At 34.8% G+C, this 26,531-nt stretch overlaps 1 protein-coding gene across 1 annotated transcript; it reads right to left on the reverse strand.

Annotated features, from left to right (window-relative positions):
* Positions 1-11,613: 11,613 nt before the first annotated feature.
* On the reverse strand, positions 11,614-12,873 carry LOC120626036 (basic helix-loop-helix neural transcription factor TAP). Its single transcript, XM_039893316.1, has one exon. It carries the CDS (start codon positions 12,871-12,873, stop codon positions 11,614-11,616), a length of 1,260 nt encoding a protein of 419 aa, XP_039749250.1.
* Positions 12,874-26,531: the final 13,658 nt, after the last annotated feature.

A 26,531-nucleotide genomic window follows, 5' to 3' on the forward strand; every position in this document is an offset into this window, starting at 1 on the left:
AGTTTAAATGCATATTAATAAGTTGGCTTAAACTTCGGCACGTGTCTTCACACCCTCGAACAAGGGGTAATAGATATCTTCATTAGAAATATTAGTGCGACAGATTATACAGCTCAAGTGTTAACGCGTGCCCGACACGCGACGGCGTAACGCCTGTGGTTATTATGATAGCGATTTTTATGAAAATAACTATTGGCAAAGCAAGAGACAGACTGGTAAAGTGTATGTAAAAAGGGAGAACTTATGTGCACACTTGGCCCGTCTATGCAACGTAATTTGGCATAAAAAGCAAGTAAACATAAACGTGTACTGCTGTTTACTAGGCTGCATAAAATTAGTAATTTAAGGGTAATTGTATATCATTTTATAACAAATTATCATATGAAATCCTTAAGATGTCTATCAATAAGTTCAAAGTTTATATAAAACGTAAGCATATAAAACGTCTACTCTAACGTCATAGGTAAACATTAACTCAACTGTGCGATGGTGATAACAAAAAAACCAGGCTAAGTTTGTTGTGGGCTTCTTAGACCAGAGCGTGTTTAAAACCCACTCAGCTTTAGTTTTAACGAATGCAGTTATCACCACCACTTAACATTATTGTTAACATGTCGAATGTATGAACGCTTCATAAGTGCCTGTGATAATACATGAATAAAATATTTTAGAATATGAATTTGCTTCTTCTGTTGCAATTTGCATACTACCTCTAACCTTAATACCTACACAATTTGCTCGCTCGCAATCTAGGAGTTGTTTTCGAGTACACAAACACTTGAATATCGGATCTTATTAAAGTTTTTATGTTAGGTAGTTGTTTGAAAAGTGAAAAAGACTTATGTTCTTATTTTGTTTCTTCAAACAATATCTCTGCTATATCTATACCTTATAATATCATAAGTTTGCCACACCCACGCTCGTTTTTTCTCGCACTTCCCAAGGTTGGGTAGAAAATACTTAAGCATTAAGCCCGCCTTTTGTTAACCATCTTTTTTTTTGGTGTGCATTAAAGAGTTAAAATCGATTGCGAGCGAGCAAATCTTTTACTAGGGCTACATGCTGTTCTAGGGGTACAAACATACAGGCTAAAAATCGCAATAGCACAGTGTCGTCAGATGGCACAGTAATTTGTGGCGATGCCAATTCATCTTTCGGCATTAGAGAGAGAATCGATTTTATTGGCACTTTGTGGGGTGGCCCCGTGATTATGAATGATTGATTTATTTTATACGTACATTTGACTCGTTTATTTACTTTACAGTTTCGCGAATCTAATTGAGTTTTCTTTTTTAAACTCAGTATAAAATCGTCAGCAAAAGTAAACTTAAAAAAGCTTAGGTTTCCCCCTCCTATCCACTGATTATGAAACTTATCATCGCTATTCTTTGAACTTTGGATTTGTATTTTATAAGTATTTATGTATATCATTCATAAAATTATTCATCAGTTATCTTAGTACCTAGTCCTTACGTGGTCGATATACCGCGGACGCGTACGAAGCGCTTCGCATCTTCGTTTCTGATCCGCACCGCTAGGATCTGGAATGGCCTTCCAGCTTCCATTTTCCCCAGTACCTACAATATGAGTACCTTCAAATCAAGAGTGAATAGGCATCTTCTATGCAAGCGCGCTACACCTTAGGCTGTATCATCGCTTACCATCAGGTGTGATTATAGTCACGCGCAAAAAAAAAAACTAAAAAAAAAGTATAAAAAAAAGTACCTTGCTAGATGGCGATGTGTGTATTGTCGTAGTATATTTATATTATAGCTAACTGTTGCCCGCTACATCGTCTGTGTTTGATTTTGTTTTTTAATGTGGCATTAAATTTAGCTGTAAATCGACAAAAAAATAAAGTATTCAGTATCGCTAAGCCTTAAATGAGGGGTTTGCTGCTGTCCGCTGAGGAGTTTTGTCATCTATCTCCAACCACAGTTTGGGCAAAATTAAACACATAATCTAACCTCTATAGTAAAAAAATAATTATTTCAATCGGTTATAATTTGTTGGAGTTATGGTGTAAAATCGTCAAACACTCATGCCCTCTACCAAAGGAACCGAGCTTAATGTCGGGATAAAAAGTATCCTATATTACTTCTAACACTTCCAAGAATATGTGTACAAAGTTTCATGAGGATCGGTTTAGTAGTTTTTGCGTGAAAGCGTAACAAACAAAATTACATTGACATTTATAATATTGCTAGGATTAGGGATACTAGCTGTACCCTGCCACGCTTTGCTGTGGCACATTGTGGTTGAATGGTAGAGAAAAATAGATAAAAACAATCCTTGGTGAGTATTATATATCATGCTAAAATTTCAGCCCCATCGGTGCAGAACTTTTTGAGTTTTTGAATCGTACACAAACCAACATAACATTTATATATATATATATATAGATTATTAAACGTTTAAAGCCGTATTAACGTATTAACGTCTTTGTAAAGTGCTGGTTATAGGCTATAGGCTGGGTATAGGCTGGGTATAGGCTGGGTATAGGCTGGCTTACTAGCCCTTGACTGCAATCACACCAATGGTACGTGATGATGCAGCCTAAGATAGTAGCGGGCTAATAGTGGCTATTATATCAAATTAACACCCTAATTCCTACCCCTAAACGATTTCTACGCGACATCGTACTGGAAAGCTAAATCGCTTGGAAGCTAGCGATTAGCTTTCCAGTAGAGTCGTCTATAGCCACGGCCGAAGCCTCCGCCACACAAAACTGATGACTTAATTATGATGAATAAATTTAAAATTTAAATTTGATAAATATTCAGCTTGTCATCTCAATTTGCGGCGTAACAATCTAGACAAAAAGCACCGTTACAAAAAAGTTTAAACAAGTTTAAACAAACAGACAATATTAGCTCAAAGTAAGCAAATACTAGCAATGCCCGCGGGGTCGTTCAGGGAGTCGGCTGCCGGGCATTAAGGGGAACAAACAGACAAACTGGTAATCAATTAGCCGGAGGGCAGTAATGGACACAGGATATATCAAACATGTGGCTCTGTTTGAATTGGTTTTTTGAAAAGTGAATTACGTTCTTTATTGATTTTATTTTAGATTCTAAAAATAAACTCAGACACGTCAACGTATATCTAACTAGGCCATACTGTTATGGCCTAGTTAGAAAACGTGACAGCCTTCCTCATAAGTGGAATCTGAATAAATTTGAATGAATTGCCTCAGGTATGGCTTGGTAATAAGATAACACAAATATTTGTGTGGTAAAGTTAGCCAGCTACCATCTTAGACTGCATCATCACTGACCACCAGGCAGTGGCGTGTGTTAGGAAATAGGGAATTACAGCACTTTATCTATGATAAACCCGATGATTATATTAAATATATCAACAAATCATAGTTTGTATACTCATTGATAATGTATTGAAAATAGAATAATGGACTTTATTAGACTGTCAAATAAAAGTATAGGATCTATGGCGGGAGACGCGAGTTTGACAAGTTAGATTGGCGGCAAAGAAAAGTGAGGACGGATTTAAAAATGAATTAATTAAGAAAAGGAGATTAAGTAAAGTATTGTGGATAGAACGTTACAAATTGGGTTGAGATGATTTATAATGGAAACGATACACTTAAAGAAATATTGTTGTGGCGAAACAAGTCGTATGTACTGGTGATGGAGTTGTTAAAAGTTGTTGGTACTATGGTTGTACCTGATGTTGCATTAGATAAGTATATCTCATCCTTTGGTTTATTTAGGTATCATATATGGAGCCCTAGCATAACTTTATACCGACAGTTTATGTAGCAGAGGTTGCTCTATACAAACAACTTGTTCCAAAAGTCCTGATATAAGTGATAATAGTAGTTATGTTCGACCTGTCTTGTATCAAAGGGCCTAGCGTTATTACATATGACAATGTTGTAATTGTGTTTATAAGTTGTTTTAATTGATTGAATAAAAGAGCAACGGTAGAGTTTCTTGCCAGTGGTCTTCTCTGCCGAAGACAGCATTCCGAACTGGTAGTAGAGTCATTTGAAGGTAACAAGTAATATGAATAATAGAGAAGTTTAATATACAGTATTAGAGTCAGTCCAGTTGTTTTATTTCACTCCTTGGGAAGTCAGGTTTATAGAGTACAGACCCACAACACTGCTCTAAAGCAGGTTGGTGGGCTTTAATGATGTCTTTTATAAAATGAATACTTTAATATAAGAAACTAGGTATTTAGCTTCAATAATACTGTTAATTAATGAAAGATCTAAGTGCCATCCTGAACATTGTGGGTATTAAAGGAATATCTGACTACCATGGCTTTCCATTCTTTATATTTTCTTAGCATCAGAAGTGGGATCCTATTCATGTCCAATTTATGCCTTTCTCTAATGCAGATTTACTTTTTTTAGAACCATCCCGTCAAATGTGGACATAATAAAGAATTTGATGTTTTTGATGATGCCTCAACTTTTTGCTGCTATGTGCTAAAACAGAAACACTCTGGAGACAAAGCACCATGCTTGTTGAAATTCTATTTAAGGATATGTGGTCCGGGGAACCAATTAATAACCATCCCGGCAAATGTGGACATAGTACATGGTTTGATGTTTTTGATAATGTCTCAACTAATTGCTGGTATGTGCTAAAACAGAAACACTCTGGAGACAGAGCACCAGACTTGGTAAAATTCCATTAAAGGATATGTGGTTTGGGGAACCAATTGATGTGATATTTTTATTTATTTTATCTTTTTGTGATTTCTACTTTTGAAAGATAGTACTTATTACCTGAAACTGATATGGACTAGTGGCTCTTTGTATATTTTGCTGAAATGATTAAGTCCAAAATATAATTGATTTAAGTTTGTTTGTGAAAACCAACAAGTCAAGTTGGCCAAACAGAATGTGTAATAAGTTTGATAAATTTGAATTATCAAGTTTTATTTAACCAGTCTGGTTAGACAAATAGAATTTATGTTAGGTTTTATTTTATTAGTCTGTCCAGGTTAAAATAAATTAACTGGTCAGGTTAGCCGAACGTAATGTGTAATAGATTTTTCTTATAATTCTTATTTATTACATACAAGCTTTCAAGTTTAATTTAAGCAACTAGTCAGGTTAGCCAAATTGAATGTGTGTTAATTTTTAATTTATGTTTGTGTGCTCAGTTTTCAATAATTACCTAGTCAGGTTAGCTGAGCTGTTAACTTTTATTAAGGAACTTTTCTATGTACTTCGAGATCGAAGTACTTGTCAGGAAAGCCGAGATAGGAGAGATTATGTAAATTATTCAGAACATATAAAAGAATACACATAAAACAAAACAAAACAAAACAAAAAAAAAAATTTTGTTGGTAGAATAGAATAGAATATGATTATGTATCAGAACAATACATATAGGGAAAATTACTACTGAATAGCTAAATGAAATAGTTTATATGTTGGGTTGTGTGAAGAAAAGTATTAGGAGTCAGCTTAAATGTTGTGGGTTAGGTTAGGTTAGAGATCTTTCAGTATGATGTTGAGAGAAGTTCTTAAAAATGATATAAATAAAATACAATTATGTATAAACTAAATAATGTTGCTGCTGCAAAGGAAAATATATTAGTTGCATTATAAATAATTAGATTATATTCTGTTAAACAGGTGGTTTAATTGATGTTTAGATTGAAATAATCTTTGAATAATAGAAATAACAATTAAACATAAACCTTGGCTTTTATGATGAGATGATAAAAAAAAAAAGATGTAAACTAATAGAAATAATTCCATCTTAGCGTTTTTATATTAATTTATTTATATTTATCTTATATATTACTTGACTTGGACAGTGGAAAAAATATGAATATCACCAGTGGGTGATGATGTTATTGATATCACTTGAGAGTGATGATGTTGTTGATATCACCAGTGGGTGATGATGTTATTGATATCACTTGAGAGTGATGATGTTGTTGATATCCCCAGTGGGTGATGACGTTATTGATATCACTTGAGAGTGATGATGTTGTTGATATCACCAGTGGGTGTTGGTGTTTTGGTATATATTGGTTTGACTATTAGACTGTACCGATTGCATCTGTGACTAAATGAGACTAACAATGTCAATGACAGAATTGATGGGAAATACAATTACCTGTGTGGATATTTTGATAAAGTTGGACTGGAGGCAAAAGGATAAATTTTTTTGAGATTTATATTGAGATGGAAATATTTGGATTGTGATTGTACATGTTAAAATGTACAAGATAAATGAAAATGAGTATTTTTGATTTACATTGTTGAAAATTAATCATTTTACTTTATTAGAAGTATTATATTGTTGTAATATGTTAAATGGTGTGGAATTTTAATGAAAATGTTTTTGGTCTCTTTCACTTTAATTATAAAATGTTATGATTATGCCTATCTTTGGATAAAATATTGTTTACAGTTTATTGATAAAAGTGTATACAGAATGTAACTGATTTGATGATTTTTTATGCTTATATACCATTTGAACTAATGTTATAGAGGTGTACATAAGATGATGTACTTATAAGGATGTTCTTTGAACCTAAAGACTTATGATACAATACATATACCTAAAAAGAATAACCCTATGTACTTCGAGAACGAAGTACTTGTCAGAATGGCCGTGTTAGGAAATAGGGATTTACAGCACTTTATCTATGATAAACCCGATGATTATATTAAATATATCAACAAATCATAGTTTGTATACTCATTGATAATGTATTGAAAATAGAATAATGGACTTTATTAGACTGTCAAATAAAAGTATAGGATCTATGGCGGGAGACGCGAGTTTGACAAGTTAGATTGGCGGCAAAGAAAAGTGAGGACGGATTTAAAAATGAATTAATTAAGAAAAGGAGATTAAGTAAAGTATTGTGGATAGAACGTTACAAATTGGGTTGAGATGATTTATAATGGAAACGATACACTTAAAGAAATATTGTTGTGGCGAAACAAGTCGTATGTACTGGTGATGGAGTTGTTAAAAGTTGTTGGTACTATGGTTGTACCTGATGTTGCATTAGATAAGTATATCTCATCCTTTGGTTTATTTAGGTATCATATATGGAGCCCTAGCATAACTTTATACCGACAGTTTATGTAGCAGAGGTTGCTCTATACAAACAACTTGTTCCAAAAGTCCTGATATAAGTGATAATAGTAGTTATGTTCGACCTGTCTTGTATCAAAGGGCCTAGCGTTATTACATATGACAATGTTGTAATTGTGTTTATAAGTTGTTTTAATTGATTGAATAAAAGAGCAACGGTAGAGTTTCTTGCCAGTGGTCTTCTCTGCCGAAGACAGCATTCCGAACTGGTAGTAGAGTCATTTGAAGGTAACAAGTAATATGAATAATAGAGAAGTTTAATATACAGTATTAGAGTCAGTCCAGTTGTTTTATTTCACTCCTTGGGAAGTCAGGTTTATAGAGTACAGACCCACAACACTGCTCTAAAGCAGGTTGGTGGGCTTTAATGATGTCTTTTATAAAATGAATACTTTAATATAAGAAACTAGGTATTTAGCTTCAATAATACTGTTAATTAATGAAAGATCTAAGTGCCATCCTGAACATTGTGGGTATTAAAGGAATATCTGACTACCATGGCTTTCCATTCTTTATATTTTCTTAGCACGTGCATACCCTCTATGCACGCCACCGCAACCAGGTGACAGTGTATTCAAGGGCTCACTTCTAGTAGAATAAAAAAAAAGAACAATTTCACAGATAATGTCATTTCCAATAATGAATATTTACAAGGTGTACTAAATCCGCGGGGTAACTAATGGATTTCACCCAAATGTGCGGGATTACCGACCGGGATCGCCGATGTCGCAGGGGAGGGTAAGTAAGTATGACGTTTAATATTCGGCTAATAATTTGTGGGAATTAAATACACATAACCATAACGGTAACGCGAATACAGATTCATATCGTTTTAAATTAAGTAGGTAATTTGAAAAGCTACATTTTTCGGTCTGGCTCGGAGCAGACTTACATTATGTGCGTCTCTTGTTTTCGTTTAATTTATATTTTCAAACTTTTTATCTCTCCCAACCAAATTCTCGCTGAGTTTTTGCTGACTACTTTATTTTTATGGCCATATTAGTCATCATCATCATCATTTTGGACGGGCCATTGGCGCAGTGGGCAGCGACCCTGCTTTCTGGGTCTAAGGCCGTGGGTTCGATCCCACAACAGGAAAAATGTTTGTGTGATGAACATAAATGTTTTTCAGTATCTGGGTGTTTATATGTTATAATATAAGTATGTATGTATTCATTAAAATATTAATCAACCATCTGAGTAACCATATCACAAGCTACGATTACTTTGGGGCTAGATGGCGATGTGTGTATTGTCGTAGTATATTTATTTATTTATTTATCATCAACCCATTACAGGTCCATTACAGGGCACGGGCTCCTCCCGCAATGAGGAGGGGTTAAGGCCGTTGTCCACCACGCTAGCCCAGTACGGATTGGTGGACTCCACACGCCTTTGGGAACACCATGGAGAGCTCTCAGGCATACAGGTTTCCTTACGAGGTTGTCCTTCACCGTTCAAGCCAGTGATATTTTAATTACTTAATACGCACATAACTCAGAAAAAAAGGTGTGCTGGGATTCGAACTCGGCTCCCCGAAAGTGAAGTCCTCCTACCCACTGGGCTATAACCCCCTCGATATAAAACAAAAATAGCCATAAAGAATCAATAAAAAAGGTTTAAAAACTTTACGAGTAGCCTCAGTTTATTTATTTGTTTATTAGGTACACTAACAATGCACATTTTACGTTTAAAAAATTATCACATACAATATCATGAGCTGATTTGTATATCTTTATAGCACACATGCGTGTGCTAAAAAGATATGTGACGTTGACCAGGTATTAACTTCAAGACTAGTAAAGTTCTGGATGCCACTTTGATCACTATGAATATACTATCAATGAATATACAAACTATGGTTTGTTGATATATTTTATATAATCATCGGGATAATGTGCTGTAATTGCCTATTTCCTAACACGTGTAATCGGAGCTTGATTTCCAAGACGAGCTCTAGCTAAAGGCGTGCGAAGGATTTTAGAATTGCAATAACGAGGATATCTGCATGGTACCGCTAACGCTATACGATCAAGCGAATTGCATTTTATTTCCGTATGAAGTATTTATACAAAAGTCAGAGATGCAGCATTTACTACCTTCGTCTATGAGTCATCATTTAAAACTCCACTTGTCTCTGATTGTAGAGCTGTCTATTGAGGTACCTCTGGTATGAAAGGCATGGTGTCTTGTAAACGCGCGTTGAATGCTCTCAATCGTTGGGAGTGCATACCATACATAGTTATTTGAAGTTCGGAAGAAAACTGCCCCAGGACGATAAGCCATTACCGCCAAACGGGATACACTGTGTGTTGTTTTATAAGAGATGTTTGCCTGGAACCATGTTGGATTTATTCCATCTCTTTTCGGATAAATAAATCTTTACAAACTACGAATTATGAAACCTAAATCCGAATCGGATAATATTATATTCTGTCTAAATTTAGGCAATCAAAGTATAGTGACATGATTCAAGAGCAACCACAATGTTATTCTTATTACCAAACGTAACATCTCATGCCATTGTGATATACTGCATTATAACACGAACTACATTCACCCAATAATCCCAATAACAATGTCATTCGGACGTCTCAAATGGAAGCAAATACAAATCCCAACAAAATAGACCGAAACGAATTTCAAAAGCAAACATTAAATAACGAAATACGAAACTTCGGGTGCCCCTATTAAAATTTACCACTTCACATTAATAATACAGTCGTATCAATTCCTATTTCTAATGAAATAGAGATTAGAATTGCTTAACTTGATGGTAAAGAAAATTGTATTATTGGAGAACAATGCGTTTGCGCAGGGGTGCGCTATGCCTATTCACAACTTTTCGCTCTTTAACAAGTATTGTTCCAATTTGATTTATATTCATGATTCCTGCTAGTATTATTTGCGCGCGGTAAATCAAGTGTATATTCTGCTTCTCTTTAATTGTCAGGAGCTTGAATGAGATAATTTAGGGCAATTTCATGCATTTAATTCAAGTACTTGATTTGACTTGATGTTTTCTAATATCTTTGAGGTTTTGTTCCATATACCTTCCACCTTCTTTGTTTGTCGGAAGTTAAATTGTAAATAGGGCGTTCCCTGCCCTCAAACAAACCTGCACTATATAATAAATTTTGATGTTTCGAAGGTGTTTGAAGGTGTATGGAGGACACACCTTGAGAACATTCGCACTGGGCCAGTGTGAGGGACTACGGCCTTAATCCCTTTTTATGGTTTTTTTTTATGTTTATAGACGAGCGCTTGACTACAATCACACCTGATGGTAAGCGATGATGCAGCCTAAGATGGAGCGCGCTTGCCTAGAAGATGCCTATTCAATCTTGGCAGGATATGTGATACTTATAAAATTTAATTAACACCTAGGTATGTAAACATGTTGCATGTACCATATTCAAGCAAAATAAAAAATTGATTGATTGATTGATTTGAAGGTGTGGGAGTAGACCCGTGCCCTGTAGTGATATGAGTGAGATATGATGATAAAGATAATGCATAATACTGAATTATTATTGATTATTTTCTGTGTATAGGCGAGTAAGTAACATTAAATTTGAAGACTTGTTAAATAATTTTTGCTATATTTGATATATTGCATGGTCGTGCCATACATGGCGCGCTTGATCCTGGCACTTCTGTTATCTGTGTAATAGAATCGTCTGGTAGCACCTAAAGTTATTATCCAATGAGCACGTGTTGCAAATTGTAATGTGTGGCATAATGTATTAATAAAGGTATTTTTTAGTACTTTCTTTAAATACCATAAATATAAATGGTCGCAAGGAAGGTTAACCTCTTTATATCAAAAACTTTAAACTCTTTTATACGATTAGTGAATGACGAATGGCTATTTTATACTTTTTCTTTTTTTAAATAATATATTTTAGAGAGCGCTTGTACTTTATGCCGCGATAGTAGGAAACATTAATATTGACATCTTAATTAAAACTTACGTTTGATTGTATTGTAGGTACTTAATAAATAAATTATTTGTGATAATAGCAAGATTTTTATTAATTTACTAATGCTGCCGGTCTCGCAAATATTTCTTTCTCACAAATGTTTTCGAATTAATTTTTCTTTTACTTTAGCTATTTTATATATATTTGAATAGCTAGTGGTACACCGTTTCACTCAATCTATTCTCAATAATTTAACATCCGAATGATTAAGACAAAAGATTACATTACTATACAACCATTTTACCACATTTAATAATGAGAGGGTAAATGTTTTCAAATATCAGTGCTTTAATGTCTATTGATCCTAAGGTATATAAAATAAAGGCTAGAAATAAAACGAAGTACTACAAATATAAAAAAAATATAATTTATTTAAATTTTTTTTCGTTATGACTAGATTTTCATAAACTTTGGTACACCATCATAGCAAATTATTATTGTCCTAAATTATTTTCTAAATATATCTTAAGTTTTACTAAATGACTAGGTCTTTTTACAAAAATAAACTCTACAAAATAAGTTATACAAATACATTAAATTCGAGCATTTACAATACTGGGGCATCTATAAAATTCTCTACTCACACATCTTTGGTCGTTGTAGTAATAATTACTACTGTGATAATATCCATCATTTTCATAACGATACTTGTCGTTGTTATTTGGACTATAATTCGAAAAGTTACTATAATTAGCTGTGTACTCGCTCGGTTGTTTGCTATTTTTAGCTGTTTCAAAAGCGCTTTTGAATATTTCATAATTTTTCTGGTTGAAATATTCTTTTGAGTCGCTTCGAACTCCAGGCTCATATGTTTCACTGTAGTTATTGCTACAATAGGTTCGTTGACTGTAATAATTTTGCTGGAATATATCATCTCCGTAACTTGAAGGATGGGTAAAGAATCCACTTCCGGTAGTCGAAGTTATACAATTACCTCCGGTGTTATTAACAGAGACTGTAACATTTCCAACATTTATCAGAACACCTTCAGTTGTTTGTAAAAAATTGGATCCGTTGGGAAAAGGTTTGCTAAATCCTTGAAAATTTCTATAACCGTCGCCACTATTATCATCAGTTTTACTGGGAGAAAATATATCTTTGAAGGCATCTTTGTTAATCCTTGTTTCTCCAGTTAAAGTGTAACTTTGTAACTTTTCGTAGCTTACATTGTATTCTCCAGGTGGCATTTGCCCTGAACTGATGTTATCAAGAGACTCAAGCGTTTGACTTAAAGCGAAAATGTAGTTATGAGCAAAGCGAAGTGTTTCAATTTTTGTTAGCTTCGTATCTTCAGGAAATGTAGGTAACACACATCTTAGTCTGTCTAAAGCTTCATTTAACATGTGCATTCTATTTCTCTCCCTGTCATTGGCCTTCATTCTTCTATTCCTTTTAATCCGTAGAATTTGTGTTGGACTTTTGCATCTTGTCACTCTATTTTTACCATTCGCGTACTTCCTTTTTGGTTTGTTTGGGTCTTTCGGTTTTCTTTCTCTCGATTTTACTGGTGTTGATGTATTGTTTATAGGTTGAAATTGTTCAAATACTTTAATATCTTCAACGTGTTCGGGAACGCGGTATCCTAGATCATCGTTGAATAGTTTTCTTCTTACATTTGTTTCCTTAGAAGGTGTTAAATAAACTCCTACATCAGATGTGTTGTGTTTCATCGGAGTGCTGCAAGCAGAACTGGGAGTCGTAATGGGATCCACGTATGATCTATCGATGCCAGAATCATTGCTGCAAATGCTGTCGTTGAAGTCACAATAGTCTTCGAATTCTGTGCCAAACATTCTTGTCAATCTGGAACAAAGAGATAAAACATTGTTAATCATGTATTGAGATCAAATTTAAATATTAACTCAAATTTTGACGTTACTAATGGACGAAAAAAAGTTTGTACTATATACTACTATTACTACACAAATATTTCAAACTTTACCGTGCAATAGAAATATTGAGTTTTTTTACATATAAGCTTTCTTTCATATTTTATTTTAAAACCGACCAATGATTTTTAGGAATATCTATGTAATCTCTCGAAGATAAACTTTTATGATAGAATTTATTAGAGCTTAGGAAAGTGCTAGTAATAATATAAAATATAAAAATAAATATATAAAAAGGTAGATGTTTTTTATATCTTTGCCTAAAATCTATTAACTTTTCAGTTACTTCATTTGAAAATTCTTACTTTTCTGTTATACATCCCGACCTAAATAAAATACTCAACAATGTTTAACTTAGTGTAATTTTCGTGTCACCCCAACGACCCCTAGCGTAAAGTCAGTAAAACCTCGCGTGCGCAATGTGTTACGGAAAGTCAGTTGAACTTTATCACTTCCGACTTCCGGTCTCTGATTTCCTGCCAGGGGTGCTTAAAAAGTTAATTTGTCACTACACTTCACGCAATGATTTCGTTGTAATTACTGCTATTTTTGACTATCATATTGTATGATTGACCAACTTATATTTTCGGTCGCAGCAGGTTGCCGAATAAAAAGATTTTAAGACTAATATACATTTTTTAGTCTAAGAATTACATTAATAATTATTATTATATTGAAACTAAACTTATTAACTATGCTAGGCTGATTTTCGGCACAAGCTCCCTAGACTAGGTCGCGCCTACAATTAATTCCCCATAGCCGCATACGGCCGCTTCTTATGACTACTCAAGGGTTAGTCATAGAATGGCTGCTATGCCGTGGGTACGTAACAACCATGACTTTGTTTTGTATGCTTGTATCCCTACTTTTTATTAATGATATTTCTAAGGTTTTTGTACAAAAACTTAAGATTAATTATCATTCCACATCATTCCTTTTACCAGAAGAGTTTTATAAATGGTATGAATGATGATAGAGTCACTACAGACGGACAGATACGTCTTTTCAAAAGGCCTTAAATTGAAATAAATGAATGTCGAATTTTGTTAAATTAAACAAGATCTTCATCATCAACATTATTAACCCTTTACCCACCTAATACAGGGCCAAGGTCGCTTCTTAGAATTTTTTTATTTTAAAATAAATAAATATACTACCACAATACACACATCTAGCCCCAAAGTAAGCGTAGCTTGTGTTATGGGTACTAAGATGACTGATGAATAATTATATGAATAAAATACGTAAATACTTATAACATATAGATAAATACTCAGACACTGAAAAACATTCATGTTCATCACACAAACATTGTCCAGTTGTGGGAATCGAACCCACGGCCTTGGCTCTTAAAGCAGGGTCTCTGCCCACTGCGCCAATTGGGAGGGTATAGGCCGTAGTCCACGTTAACCAAGTGCGGTTTCACACGACATTGAGATCAATGTGGGAAACTCTTAGGAATGTAGTATTCTTCACGATGATTTTCCTTTACCGTTATATAAAGTGATATTTAATCGCTTACAACGCACATAACTGATAGAGATCGAACCCGCTATTACCGCTTCTATCAATATAGATCTTAGTATAAAATAATTATTATCAATATAATTAATTACCGAATCCCCCACGGATATCAAAGAAAAGGACAGGGATTTAGTGTGTAGAGAATGATCCTAAAGTATAATTGTTATCTTCACACAACTCAAACATAGAATTAAAAATATACAGAAATATTGCAGCACAAAAAACCACTTCACTTCGGTTATAGTAGTGTTTCACGAACAGGCGGTTAGTCACTGCACTCATTTAGAAGTTTGCAGTAATTATTGTACCTGTAATGTTCTAAACGTTTACCATAAAATTGGGAAAATGGTAAAGTTTCTGAGTTAGCAACATTCCGCAGGTGTGAAGTAAGACGTGCTTGGGGCGTTCTGTCTGTTTTTGGACAACGCACTGCACGCAATAATGGCCGAATGAGGATTCTGTATGTTCTTAATTCTAGGAATTTATATGTAATTACTCGATAACATAATCTATCCAATAAGAACCGGAACGCTTTCATCCAATAAAATGTTATTCAGCCAACATATGTTACGAATACCGTAAAAATAATAAATTACACCTGCATTACAAATTAAAGTGGGATATTTCCGTAAACACGATTTGAATACAAACAAATGTCGTGAAGTGTGGCCACCTGCACGTGACCTGCACGCGACCACCCTCGCAACACCGTCCCTCCCTCCACTTATACTACCGTAACATTTGTTCTATTATATTACATGCTATAGGAATTTTGAAGCGACTATGTAGTTGAAGACGCGGTGATAGCCCAGTTAAGGAATTTAAATATCACTTGCTTCAGAAGAAAACTTATTTAAGTTTTGGAAACATTTGCATGGCGTTCGTGGTCGATTGTGGCTTGGAATTAACTTTATTTAAATAAGATAAATGTTGCAAATAAAGGATTCATTATAACATCGTGAGGAAACCTGCATACCTGAGAGTTCTCCATAATGTTCTAGAAGGTGTGTGGAGTCCACCAATCCACACTGGGCGTGATGGACTACGGCCTTAACCCCGTATATTGTGCGAGGAGACCCATGCCGTGTAGTGGGCCGATGGTAGTCAGAGTCAAATATTTCTTTATTCAAATAGGCACATAGATGGCACTGTTGATGCATTAATTATATAAAATATGTCATAGAAGTGAGTTGATGGCTAGAAGAACTATATCGGTAATTCGGTCCTGGTAATAAACCTAGCAAAAGTATTTAATAAATGTATTTTAATAAAGTGAACACTTTGCTGGGCATGCAAGGCGCACCTTCATTATAATATGCGGCTTTTTGTGCGTCAAACTGAGGCGTAACTGATATATTTGGTTTGTTATATTTATAACCAAACGGTACTCAGAATTAAGCCTCACGTACCTGTCATTACAGATGGAAAGAAGCATGATAGGAGTGAAGATAAAAGACCGATATAGTAGCCACAACATTAGAAATCAAACTAGAGTTATTGATATTCTAAGTAAGATTGACATTGACAGGAAAAATGGAGCAAAGTCGTCACAAACTGGTACCCACGAGATGGAAAGAGAAATAGAGGCCGACCATATAGGAGGTGGGAAGACGACATTAAACAGACCGCGGGACCTAACTGGCGCAGAGTAGCGCACGACAGGAAGCACTAAGCAGTGGCGAGAGCTAGGAGGCCTTTGCCAACAGGCAATCCGAAACTCGTGACATAAGTTATTAATAATTTAAGTACAAAATTTCAATTTAATATTATTGTCATACCATACCTAACCTAACAATTCAATATATTATTTGTTAAATTTCAAAGCATAAATGTTTATTAGTGTGTATGAAATGACGTTTTGGAATTAATGGCTATTTTATTTTATTTTATTTATTTATTTACCTGTCATTACACTGACAACCACACACTTCAAACCGTAACAACCCTATGCTGCTTGGTGGTAGACAAAGATATGGCGATTTCATACTCAATGACAAAAAAACGGATGAACGGATTTAAATGAAAATTGGCATGCATGTAGCCTTCGACATGAAGAAGAACATAGGCTAGGCTATCCTACTATCCCGATTCCTTAAGTAGTTCCCGAGGTAAAATTGACAGTTGTGAACGAGTGAAGATTTAGACCCAATTCCGAAGTTTCCGAATTCACATAGTCGCAGGCAAAAGCTAGTAAACATTTTGAAATTGTGACAAAACACTGTTGTTCTAATGTGACGATATACTCGTAGCGCGATTATTATTTCTGTATTCCTTATTTCTGGCTAGAGTTTATGGTAAAGCGATTACAGTTGTTTTCAAAAAGTTTTTAATCATTTTCTTGTCAGAAACCTTGCGGGAATAGATACAATTATTTCATCGTAATCACGTAAATGGTATAGTATAAAAGATGAATAAACAAACAAAGATGCACGAACGAACTAAATAATTTGTTATGAAAATTAAGCTTAATTAATAATATATTGTGGATTTCCGAAAAGAAACACCTGCATCTATCCAATATCTAAAGAATTGAACAAACGCGGACAAAATCGAGGAGAAGAAATGCGATGGTGAAAGCTACTCTTGGAATAGGTTTATTTAAGTGTTTAAACAAATTAAATACACTAATGCTCGTTTTCACGGAACCTAGGAATCACTTTAATCGGATGCGAATGCATTGATTTAGGTGATTCCTAGAGTAGAAATACGTTTCACGAACTCCTAAAAAATAAATTCCCTGCGCATCTACGAAACGGGATTCTACGAAAAGATAAAGCCGCGTCGTAGCCTCGCGTAGCTATATAACGGAACATAACTTTGGTTCTCGTAAATACCCAAATTGCCTTGTTCTCTTAGTGGTTAGTAATTTCATGAGTTCAATGTCTAGGACTGTCAATAGTTGTAAGGAATTGGGTTTTACTGTTAAAAATTCTCGATACCAGCCCGGAGTTGGGAAATAACCCTTCAGTCCCGGATATTATCACTGACGTATTCAAGTACCGACTTAATTATTTAATGCTCACCAACTCGAATGCAGTGTGGTGGGTTTATGCTCTACAAACCCGTTCTTCTATGAGACAGGAACGCAGTGAAATGTTAATAGGCTGGTAATTTTTGATACATATTTCTATATTCAAATAGGCACATAGATGGCACTTTTCCACGAAATGTTATAAAAATAAGTTATCTAGGTGCATGGCGTAACTTCAATTACTAATTCCACTGAGCCTAAAGAAGTCTCACTTTAAAACCAGCGTCATCAATACCCAATTAACATTGTTGGTCAGCCTTTCTCTTAGGGTAGGGTTTTAGAGCCACCACACTATGTCAATGCAGGTTAGCGGGCGATTATTACCGATGTTAATGATAGCAACCGAAACCGTCGGCTTATCGTGCTCTCCTAGGCAGTCCACAATTTTTTCTCTTCTAGTAGAGCTAGCACAGGCAGGAGATAAAATTATATCCCTCGATCATATCCCCTGACAGGGGATATAATTAACGTGTCCACGTTCTCAAGCACGTGACATGGAATAGGAGAAGTTAACCCCCGTTTATAATTACACATTTATTTGGATATTATTTCCACTTGTGCGACAATGCTCAGAGTTGATAAAACTCTGGGAGAAGATACATTATTATCCTTTCCCCGGGGAGAAAATTGCCTCCTACCCATGTTAGCCGTGCAGGTTTACACATATACCCATTAAACACCAATTTTTGGCCTTATCCAGGTGCCAGGTTTAACCAGTCAACATTAACTTAAACAACGAAGTAGTTAAACCTAAAATTATTTAAGCATGCAGGTTGGTACTCAGAATTGCTTACAGAAAACTCCATTAAACACAATTTTTTGGCCTAATCCAGGAACCCAGGTTTAACAAGTCAACAACAACTTGAACAACGAGGTAGTTAAACCAGCAGAAACACAAAATTATTTAAATATAATAAATTAAAACCCACCTATAATTCCTCTTGTATTCACAAAGATCACAAATCGATTATTTACTATTATAAACCACCACACTAAACACTAGCGTATATAAAATTAAACATAATTAAATGTAAATAATTAGAAAGAACTGTAAATATAAAACTTTTCTACCCATGACTAGTAGTATAGCAGGTTTGGGAGGTATGACTCCACGGTCACCTCATTCTACACTGTGGGGCAGTGACGCCACGCACCCTTATTTTATAACATTTTCCAATGGGGTACTGTTAGGTGTTGAGGCCACGCCTCCTACTTCAAACTACAAGTTAGTAAGTTTGCGGGAATGGTTTAGGTAATAATTTTATATTCGACAGACCAAAGCATTGTATATCAAAAAGCCATCCTTTTGAGGAAAATCAAAAAACTAAATGATTATTTTTAAATGTTTCTTTGTTTTTATTTATTTATTGGGGTGCACAACGTTGTTGGTCCGCGATAGACTCCTAAACTACTGAGCCGATTTCAATCAAATTTACACACCGTGTGCAGTTTGATATAAATTGAAAAATAAAAATTCAAAATTCAAAAATGTTTACTCATGTAGACCTTATCACAGGCACTTATGAAGCGTTTATACATTTAACATGTTAAGCTAGCTTACATCTCAATATATAGCCGCAAGAGTATATTATTGCAAATTATTTGTTAGGACTATAATATGTTATAAACGTTTAACTTTGTACTTATTTAAAATGTAAAAGTTCTGCGATGTTAAAATATCAATTAATGTTCTGGTAAACAAAAACAAAAAAAAAGACTATTTCTTTACTTATTATGCTTTAGTCTTGCGACCCTAAAAATAAAACGTAACAGACATTTGTTTTAGTTGTATATTAGTTTGTTTAAATATGTATCTCGTAAATCATCGTATTCATCATATTTGGTAGGGGTATTATAACTACCATACCTGATTGCAGTCTACTTCATGTCTTATTTATTATTTATTTATTTTTAATTCTATTAGTACGGTTAACAGCCATTACACTAATTAAATACATAGCAGATTAAAACGAGAACAAAAAAAAAAGAAAATACAAAAATCAGAAACAAAAACATAATTACAACAATTCAATCAACTTTACAATAGTTTTACCTAATAGTAATTATACTATCTTCTCAAAATATCAAAAAAATAGGTAAGCCAAAAACATGGTGCTATTACATTTCTTAATAGTAATAATACTAATAAAATAATAATAATAGTTTTGGGAAAACATCGGTGTTAAGCCTCATGAGACGGCCTTATTAGACGGCAACCAAGCCCTTAAGATCTGTACACAAAAATGCTGTTTGACGATAACAACAAGCATGGCCGAAGTACTTCTACCCTTCCTACTATCACAACAAAAGCTTACTTTGTGTTTGCCCTAAGCCTTCTTAGACTAAGTAGGAATTTAATTGATAAGATTATCTAACAAATTTTGATTTTAAATTTTAAAGACAAACGCGACAACGTACGGCAACGCTAAGTAGTTTGGCGGCATGTCTTGTCCAGTAGCGTGGTAACTAGCCACGGCCAAAGGCCAGATAAAAACCCATAGCATCTGCGAAGTTAATAAAATAAATTGGGTACATACTAAACCCTCGGTTAAATAAAAAAATCTAATAAATACATGAGCCATTTAATCCCAAGCAACATATATTCAGTATTTTTTTTTCTTTTATATCGCATTATTTAAAAATGAAACATCACTTGAAATGATCTGAGTTTAATGGAATTTATAAAATAAGGAAACATCCAATTATTAAAAAAAAAAAAAAAATGTAATATATTACACATATATTGCAGAACAATGATTGTTAGATTGTAAAATGATGTTGAAAAAGAGCAACTGCTGAGTGTCTTGCCGGCTTCTTCTCGGTAGAATCAGCCTCAAAACGGGTGGTAGAGTCATTACAAACTACAGACACTGCAGACATACTTGACGTTTCAAAAGCGCCTTATATCAACCCTACTGGAAATAAATGAATTTTGAATTTTTGAATTTGCATTACTGATAACATTTGGGTACCCCAAACCCGGGAGCATGCTCTACCGATACTTTCATAAAAAATCTGTATCGAATTTAACTAGCGCGACCGATCAAATATTTATGTAATTTATTGCTTGTCGATATCGACAAAGGGTTGCACGAAAGGGCACATTTCTACGCACTATTAACACATTAAACAAATACAGCGTAAGGTGCCTTTTTTATACGCATCTGTGTACCGTTACATTTTATGATACGTTTATCCTAGTACCTAGGTTATTATGTACCTAGGTAAACTACTTTGTCCGTCCATTCCTGCTATAAAAGAAAAAAAAACTGTGCCATATCATCATATCAACCGATTATCGGCCCACTAACGAGCACGGGTCTCCTCCCACAATGAGAACGGCTTAAGGCCGTAGTCTACCACGCTGGCCCAATGCGGATTTGTGGACTCCACATACTTTTGAAAACATTATGTAGAACTCTAAGGCATGCAGGTAGCAAGTGATATTTTAATTGCCTAAAACGCACATAACTTAAAAGTTAAACGTGCGTGCTGGGACAGACAAAGGAGGTCTTTCCGAACCTAAACACACGACTAACAACCAAACTACTAAAACTAAGTCGGAAAAAACTAAGGACGGTAGTAAAGTATGATAACAGGGCATTGCTCACTAAACAAACACCTTTTCATTTTAGGTATAACCGACAGTCCTCTGTGCAGAGCATGCATGGAGGCAGACGAAACACCGACTCACGTACCACTCCAATGTAGAGGAGTAAAGGAACAACGCGCAGCATACCTTGGCTCCCCAGCATCACTCCCTGAAGCACTTGGCGACCTGGGCGGCCTGCTTAGCTTCTGGAGTGAGCTCGGCTGGCTGGAGTGACCCAGCGGGGAGCCGCACCAGTGGCACTACGTACAACGGAAGGTTCCGGCCGACCAAGTACGGAGACAAGCCCAGAGGAAGAAGAAGAAGTGCGTGCTGGGATTCGAACTCGGCCCCCCCGAAAGTGAAGACGAACTCCTGCCCAATATCACCGCTTCACCATTTTTTGCCATACAGTAAATTGCGTGTAAATGACTATTCTAATATGTTGTAATATTTATGTAATGATTTATATATACATATAACACATACATATGAATTCTATATAATATTATCTAGTTTTACAATAAGGCCGCCTTTGCGCATATTTATTTATTTACCTTTTGTTTCGTTTAATTTGTTTTTTTCTGTAAGTGCGATAAAGAATTTGTATCTATCTATCTATCTGGTACGCACATAATTTAGAAAGTCTCACTTTTGAAGTTGGTGAAAAAGTATGAAGCATTTACGTTTAACCCGTACACTGCTCGCATTATTTCCAGATGATTGGATGACAAATAAGCGTGTAAAAAACGTTCATACTTTCATGGCGAATGCTCGTCACGGCTCAATGGAAATTTCTTATGAGGTGACAAATGGCGTCACGCCATTACATGGAACGGGTAAAATATGGTGCTTTTAAAAGCGGCTGATTTTACTACTTATATCGTAAATGCGTAATGTTTGTGGTATTATCTCGTTTCACGCAGCAAGAGAACTACGAATCGTGATAATTTGCATCATCGTCATATCATTAACCCATTACCGAACCACTACTGATTGGCATGTGATTTTTGCTTAGATGTGCAAAATGCTTATTTTGCACATCTAACAAAAATCACATGCCAATCAATTTATGAGCTGAAAAGTTACGGTTTATTAATGAAAAAATACACACGACACCTTCTAATGTCAAAATAGCTAAGAAGATTTTGATGAAATTCTCTAATACGGTACCTTACATTATTAGTTGGCCGATAATGTCTTGATAATGTTAATAATTATAAATAAATCAAAATTAGTATTCTGTGACAGAATTTTCAAAATTAGTGTACGCACAGAGAATAGACCTATAAGAGAACGTCATGTCGTTTTCCGTAACGGCGCACGGGTTGATTTTATAGACAAAGCCCGCCAATCGAACATGGGGTAACTTCCGAAAAAGAAAAAGAAGCACTTATTTGTAAATCCTAAGCTAGTTCTAATAAAACATATATTTTTATCATCATTCATTATATCCACCCATTACAGGCCCACAACAATGAACAAGTCTCAAGGCACAAGTACCACAATGAGAAAGGGTTAAGGCCGTAGTCCACCACGCTGGCCCTGTGCGGATTTGTGGACTCCACACACCTTTGAGAATTCTCTGGCATACAGGTTAAGACTTCATATGCCTTGAGATAATTATGCAGAATACACAGACACACATATTACCTCAGAACGTTTTCCTTGGCGATTATAGCGATTAATACTTAAAAATTGCTATAACGGCAAAGAAAAACATTACGCTAAGCAAATATAACAGGTGACGCATTCTAACGTTATACTAACGACCCGACGCGTCGCATCCACCCCACCGAGCGCAAATCTCAAAATTATAACTGTGCCGTTTAAAATAATAAATAAAAGCGAAAGGGTTTGTTAGTTACTTTGCAGTCGCCACGCTTGAGAGGCCATGAATGCATTAAAATTCGCCTCTACACGCGTACCCGTTTAAAGGGTTGTTGGGTAGTGATGTACTGTCTTCATCGTTATAATAATATTAATGGTTTTGTTGTTGAGTTGGAGTTGTTCTTTATATGGTTCAATCAATAAAACATAATTTAATATTTTAGGTTATGACCACAAGAAAATATAATTTAATATTAAAATTCAGATAGTAAATCTAAAAGAAAGGTTTGTTCTAAAGCGAACATTTTTCCGGAAAATAAGAAGTCTAATATATCAATCATCTTCAATCAATCTGTTCAATCGATCTGATTGGATGATTTTGAGGGCTAACGAAGTCAAAGTACCCGTTAAAAAAGATATTCTTTCCAAGGCTCTACTGTTATTATAAATATCAAATAAAATAATATGCGTTACTTCCTTTAAAAAATTCCATAAAACTAAAAAGAAAATTAAGTATCAACTTCCAAAATAAAAGTAAATCATACCTAAAAAGTAAATAATTCTATGTTTAAGTCAAGCTTGAATATCTACTATATTAGTGCTACAATATATCTATCTCCGAAACACTCCATCAGATCTATATAAAATTTGAATGGGATAATTTTGGGAATCCCTCTAACAAACCTAGAATTTTATGCCCAACCATACATAAAACGTATCCGAAAGATATAATAACCTCCTCCTTTTTAAAGCCGATTAAAAATCTAACTTCCCTCGCCACCTAAAGATACAATGGTCTACCTCCCTTTTTGCAAGAAATATTTCGTATAAACGCGCCACCTTTTATTTACCTACTAAAAGCTGTTAGAAGCGCTGATAGCCTAGTGGGTAAGACTTCGGCTTTCCTTTCGTGGAGGTCGAACCCCGACCACTAACTTTTCGGAGTTATGTGCGTTTTTAATTCAAGCAATTTAAAAATCACTCGCTTTAAGCGATGAAGGCATGATGAGTTCTCCGTTCTCAAGGGCGTGTTAATTCTACCAATCCTCACTTGGCTAGCGTGGTGTACTTCGGCCTAAACCCTTCTTATTTTTAGAGGAGACCCGTGCAATGTAAACGCCCGGTAATGGATTGTAGATGATGATACAAAGCTGTTATTAGTTTACGCCAGTTTTGTGTCAAACTAACTAGATAACATATTAGCCCTCATTTATGTTAATTTTAATTTCCCATTAGGTGAAGACTGTTTCTTATCAGAATAAATGTCTTTCATCCTATCGTTACCAATGCGCACATCACTAGATCAACCCTTGCAACGCGCCCCTCACGTGGCCCAAACATGAAGGCCGCCACCGAGCATAATTCTGCGGACTTAGCGGCTCGGGCCGGAGAATCATTATATGCTTGTTTTCAGCTTATCAACTGTTATTTTGAATAATGAACGCCCGATCTCTAAATATAAACGTACCAAAATTGATTAAAAATGTTCCAAAACAATCTATCAAATGACATGTAGTCAACATACTATCCGACGATTTATTTTAAACGACAGTTTTAAAAAAATCTTCTACTGAATCACTTTAGTCCATTTTTTGTATCTTGTCTTAACAAGCAATATTATAACTAATTTTTAGTGCAAGGTATGTTTAAAGAATATAAAAAAACAAATGAGATAAAATAGATCAAATAAAAGATATTTCCTTTATTCCTGTGCGTTCTTATTTTCCTAAGCTTTACACTAATAAGTGACTGAAAGATTGTTAAAAAAATGGGCTATATATAAGTATATTCCCTAGTAGAAATACTAATTTTATGTATATTCGGGTATTATGTAGTAGGAATACTAATTTTTAAGAACTCTGTCGTTTAAATTAGATTTTTATTTGATTCGAGATACCATGCGTATACGTAGTATCTCATTCGGTCTTGAAATAAGATTTTGTACCTACATGCAATTTTTTAGTAGGTTTACCCACCCGATATATTGGCAAGGATAAATAACAATGTGTATAAAATGGATTTTCTTATTACTTTTCACTCTGACTGCAACGAAATTTAAACAATACATTATAAGTATCTTGTGTGAAAATATTAGTGTTACTTAATGAATCTATAAGCGCTTTTATCTACATGAGCAAAAGAAAAAATACCTAGATATATAATTATATTTCTGTTAAGTAGATACTAATATAACTAAAAATTTTATAATCGCTCTATAACTAATAGTGAAGGAACGATGATAGCCCGGAGAGGGAGCCGAGTTCGAATCCCAGCACGTACCTCTAACTTTTCTAAGCTATGTGCGTTTTAAGTTATTAAAACATCACTTGCTTCAGCGGTAAAGAGAACATCGTGAGGAAACCTGCCTGCCTGAGAGTTCATAATTTTCTCAAAGGTGTATGGAGTCCTCTAATCCGCACTTGGCCAGCGTGGTGGACTACGGTCTTAACAACTTCTCATTTTTTAAAAAGCCCCGTGTCTTGAAGTGGGCCGGTAAAGTGTAATAATGTGTAATACTAATTGTTCACTATATTTTGACAAAAATTAAAGAATAATTTTAACTTTAATAATATGTTCTAAGACACTCGCAGCGTATCGACGCGTAATTCTAGTTAAGCGTCGTTTAAGAATTGCTTCAAAACAAGGCCCGTCACAAACTCCCCAAAACGAAATACTTATCGAGAGATTTAAAAATCAAAATCTTTGCACAAACAGAAACATGTTTAAATTTAAAAATATTTACCTACACTTAAACGTACTAACATGACGCTAATCTCTTAAATATTAAAACATTTATACGGCTAGTCCTGATTAATCCTCGGGTCAGAAAAAATCAATGCTCCTCCATTGTAGGGTAGTTTTGAAATGTTAAAATGCTTTGTCGTTAAGGGCTCAACCAAAGGGTTGTAAATAATGACGCTGCAACTCTATAGAAAACTAAACGGTTGCCCATAAAAGGGTGTGGGGATTGTTTTTTAAAAGCATGTACTTTAGAAAAGAAATCGATGCGAAATTACTGACAGAAAACTTTGTATGTTTTATGTTGCCTACTTTGTATAAACTTTTGATAAAACACTAAGACACCGGGTCTTTGCCACGTTCGAGTCCAGGTAGGACTGAAGTGTATCGAAAATTCACCAGTATTTATATCGAAATACCCACCAACTCAATGTCATGAACAATTTAATAACATATCTGGCCAATATGAATGTAAGTATTTTTATCAAAATTTAATTATTTACCTACTTTATAAATATATTGTAACACTTTTTAACTGATTTATATTTAGTTATCTAAGGGAAAGCTAAGTAGTTGTTGGCCGCGTTTTTCGACCGCGTTTATTACGGTTTTATAAAAAAAAAAACCCATGGGAGCCGTTTGTTTTTCTAGATTAAAAAGTAGCCTATGTTACTTTCCGTCTTATCAACTATCTATATACCAAAAATAAAGCTGATTGGTTGCCTACAGCGACAAGGAATGACAATCGAATAAAAAAATAAACACACTTTTGTTAGGATTGATGTAGGTACGAGTATGTTTTCCATTTTCTCAACTGCAACAACAAACTTTGAGCCGCTATTAGGTAAT

This window comes from Pararge aegeria, chromosome 8 (genome assembly GCF_905163445.1).
Source record: "Pararge aegeria chromosome 8, ilParAegt1.1, whole genome shotgun sequence".
Classification (NCBI taxonomy): domain Eukaryota; kingdom Metazoa; phylum Arthropoda; class Insecta; order Lepidoptera; family Nymphalidae; genus Pararge; species Pararge aegeria.

Coding starts and splice junctions, on each gene's coding strand:
- LOC120626036 (XM_039893316.1), bottom strand. CDS start 12,873: ATGTTTGGCACAGAATTCGAAGACTATTGTGACTTCAACGACAGCATT.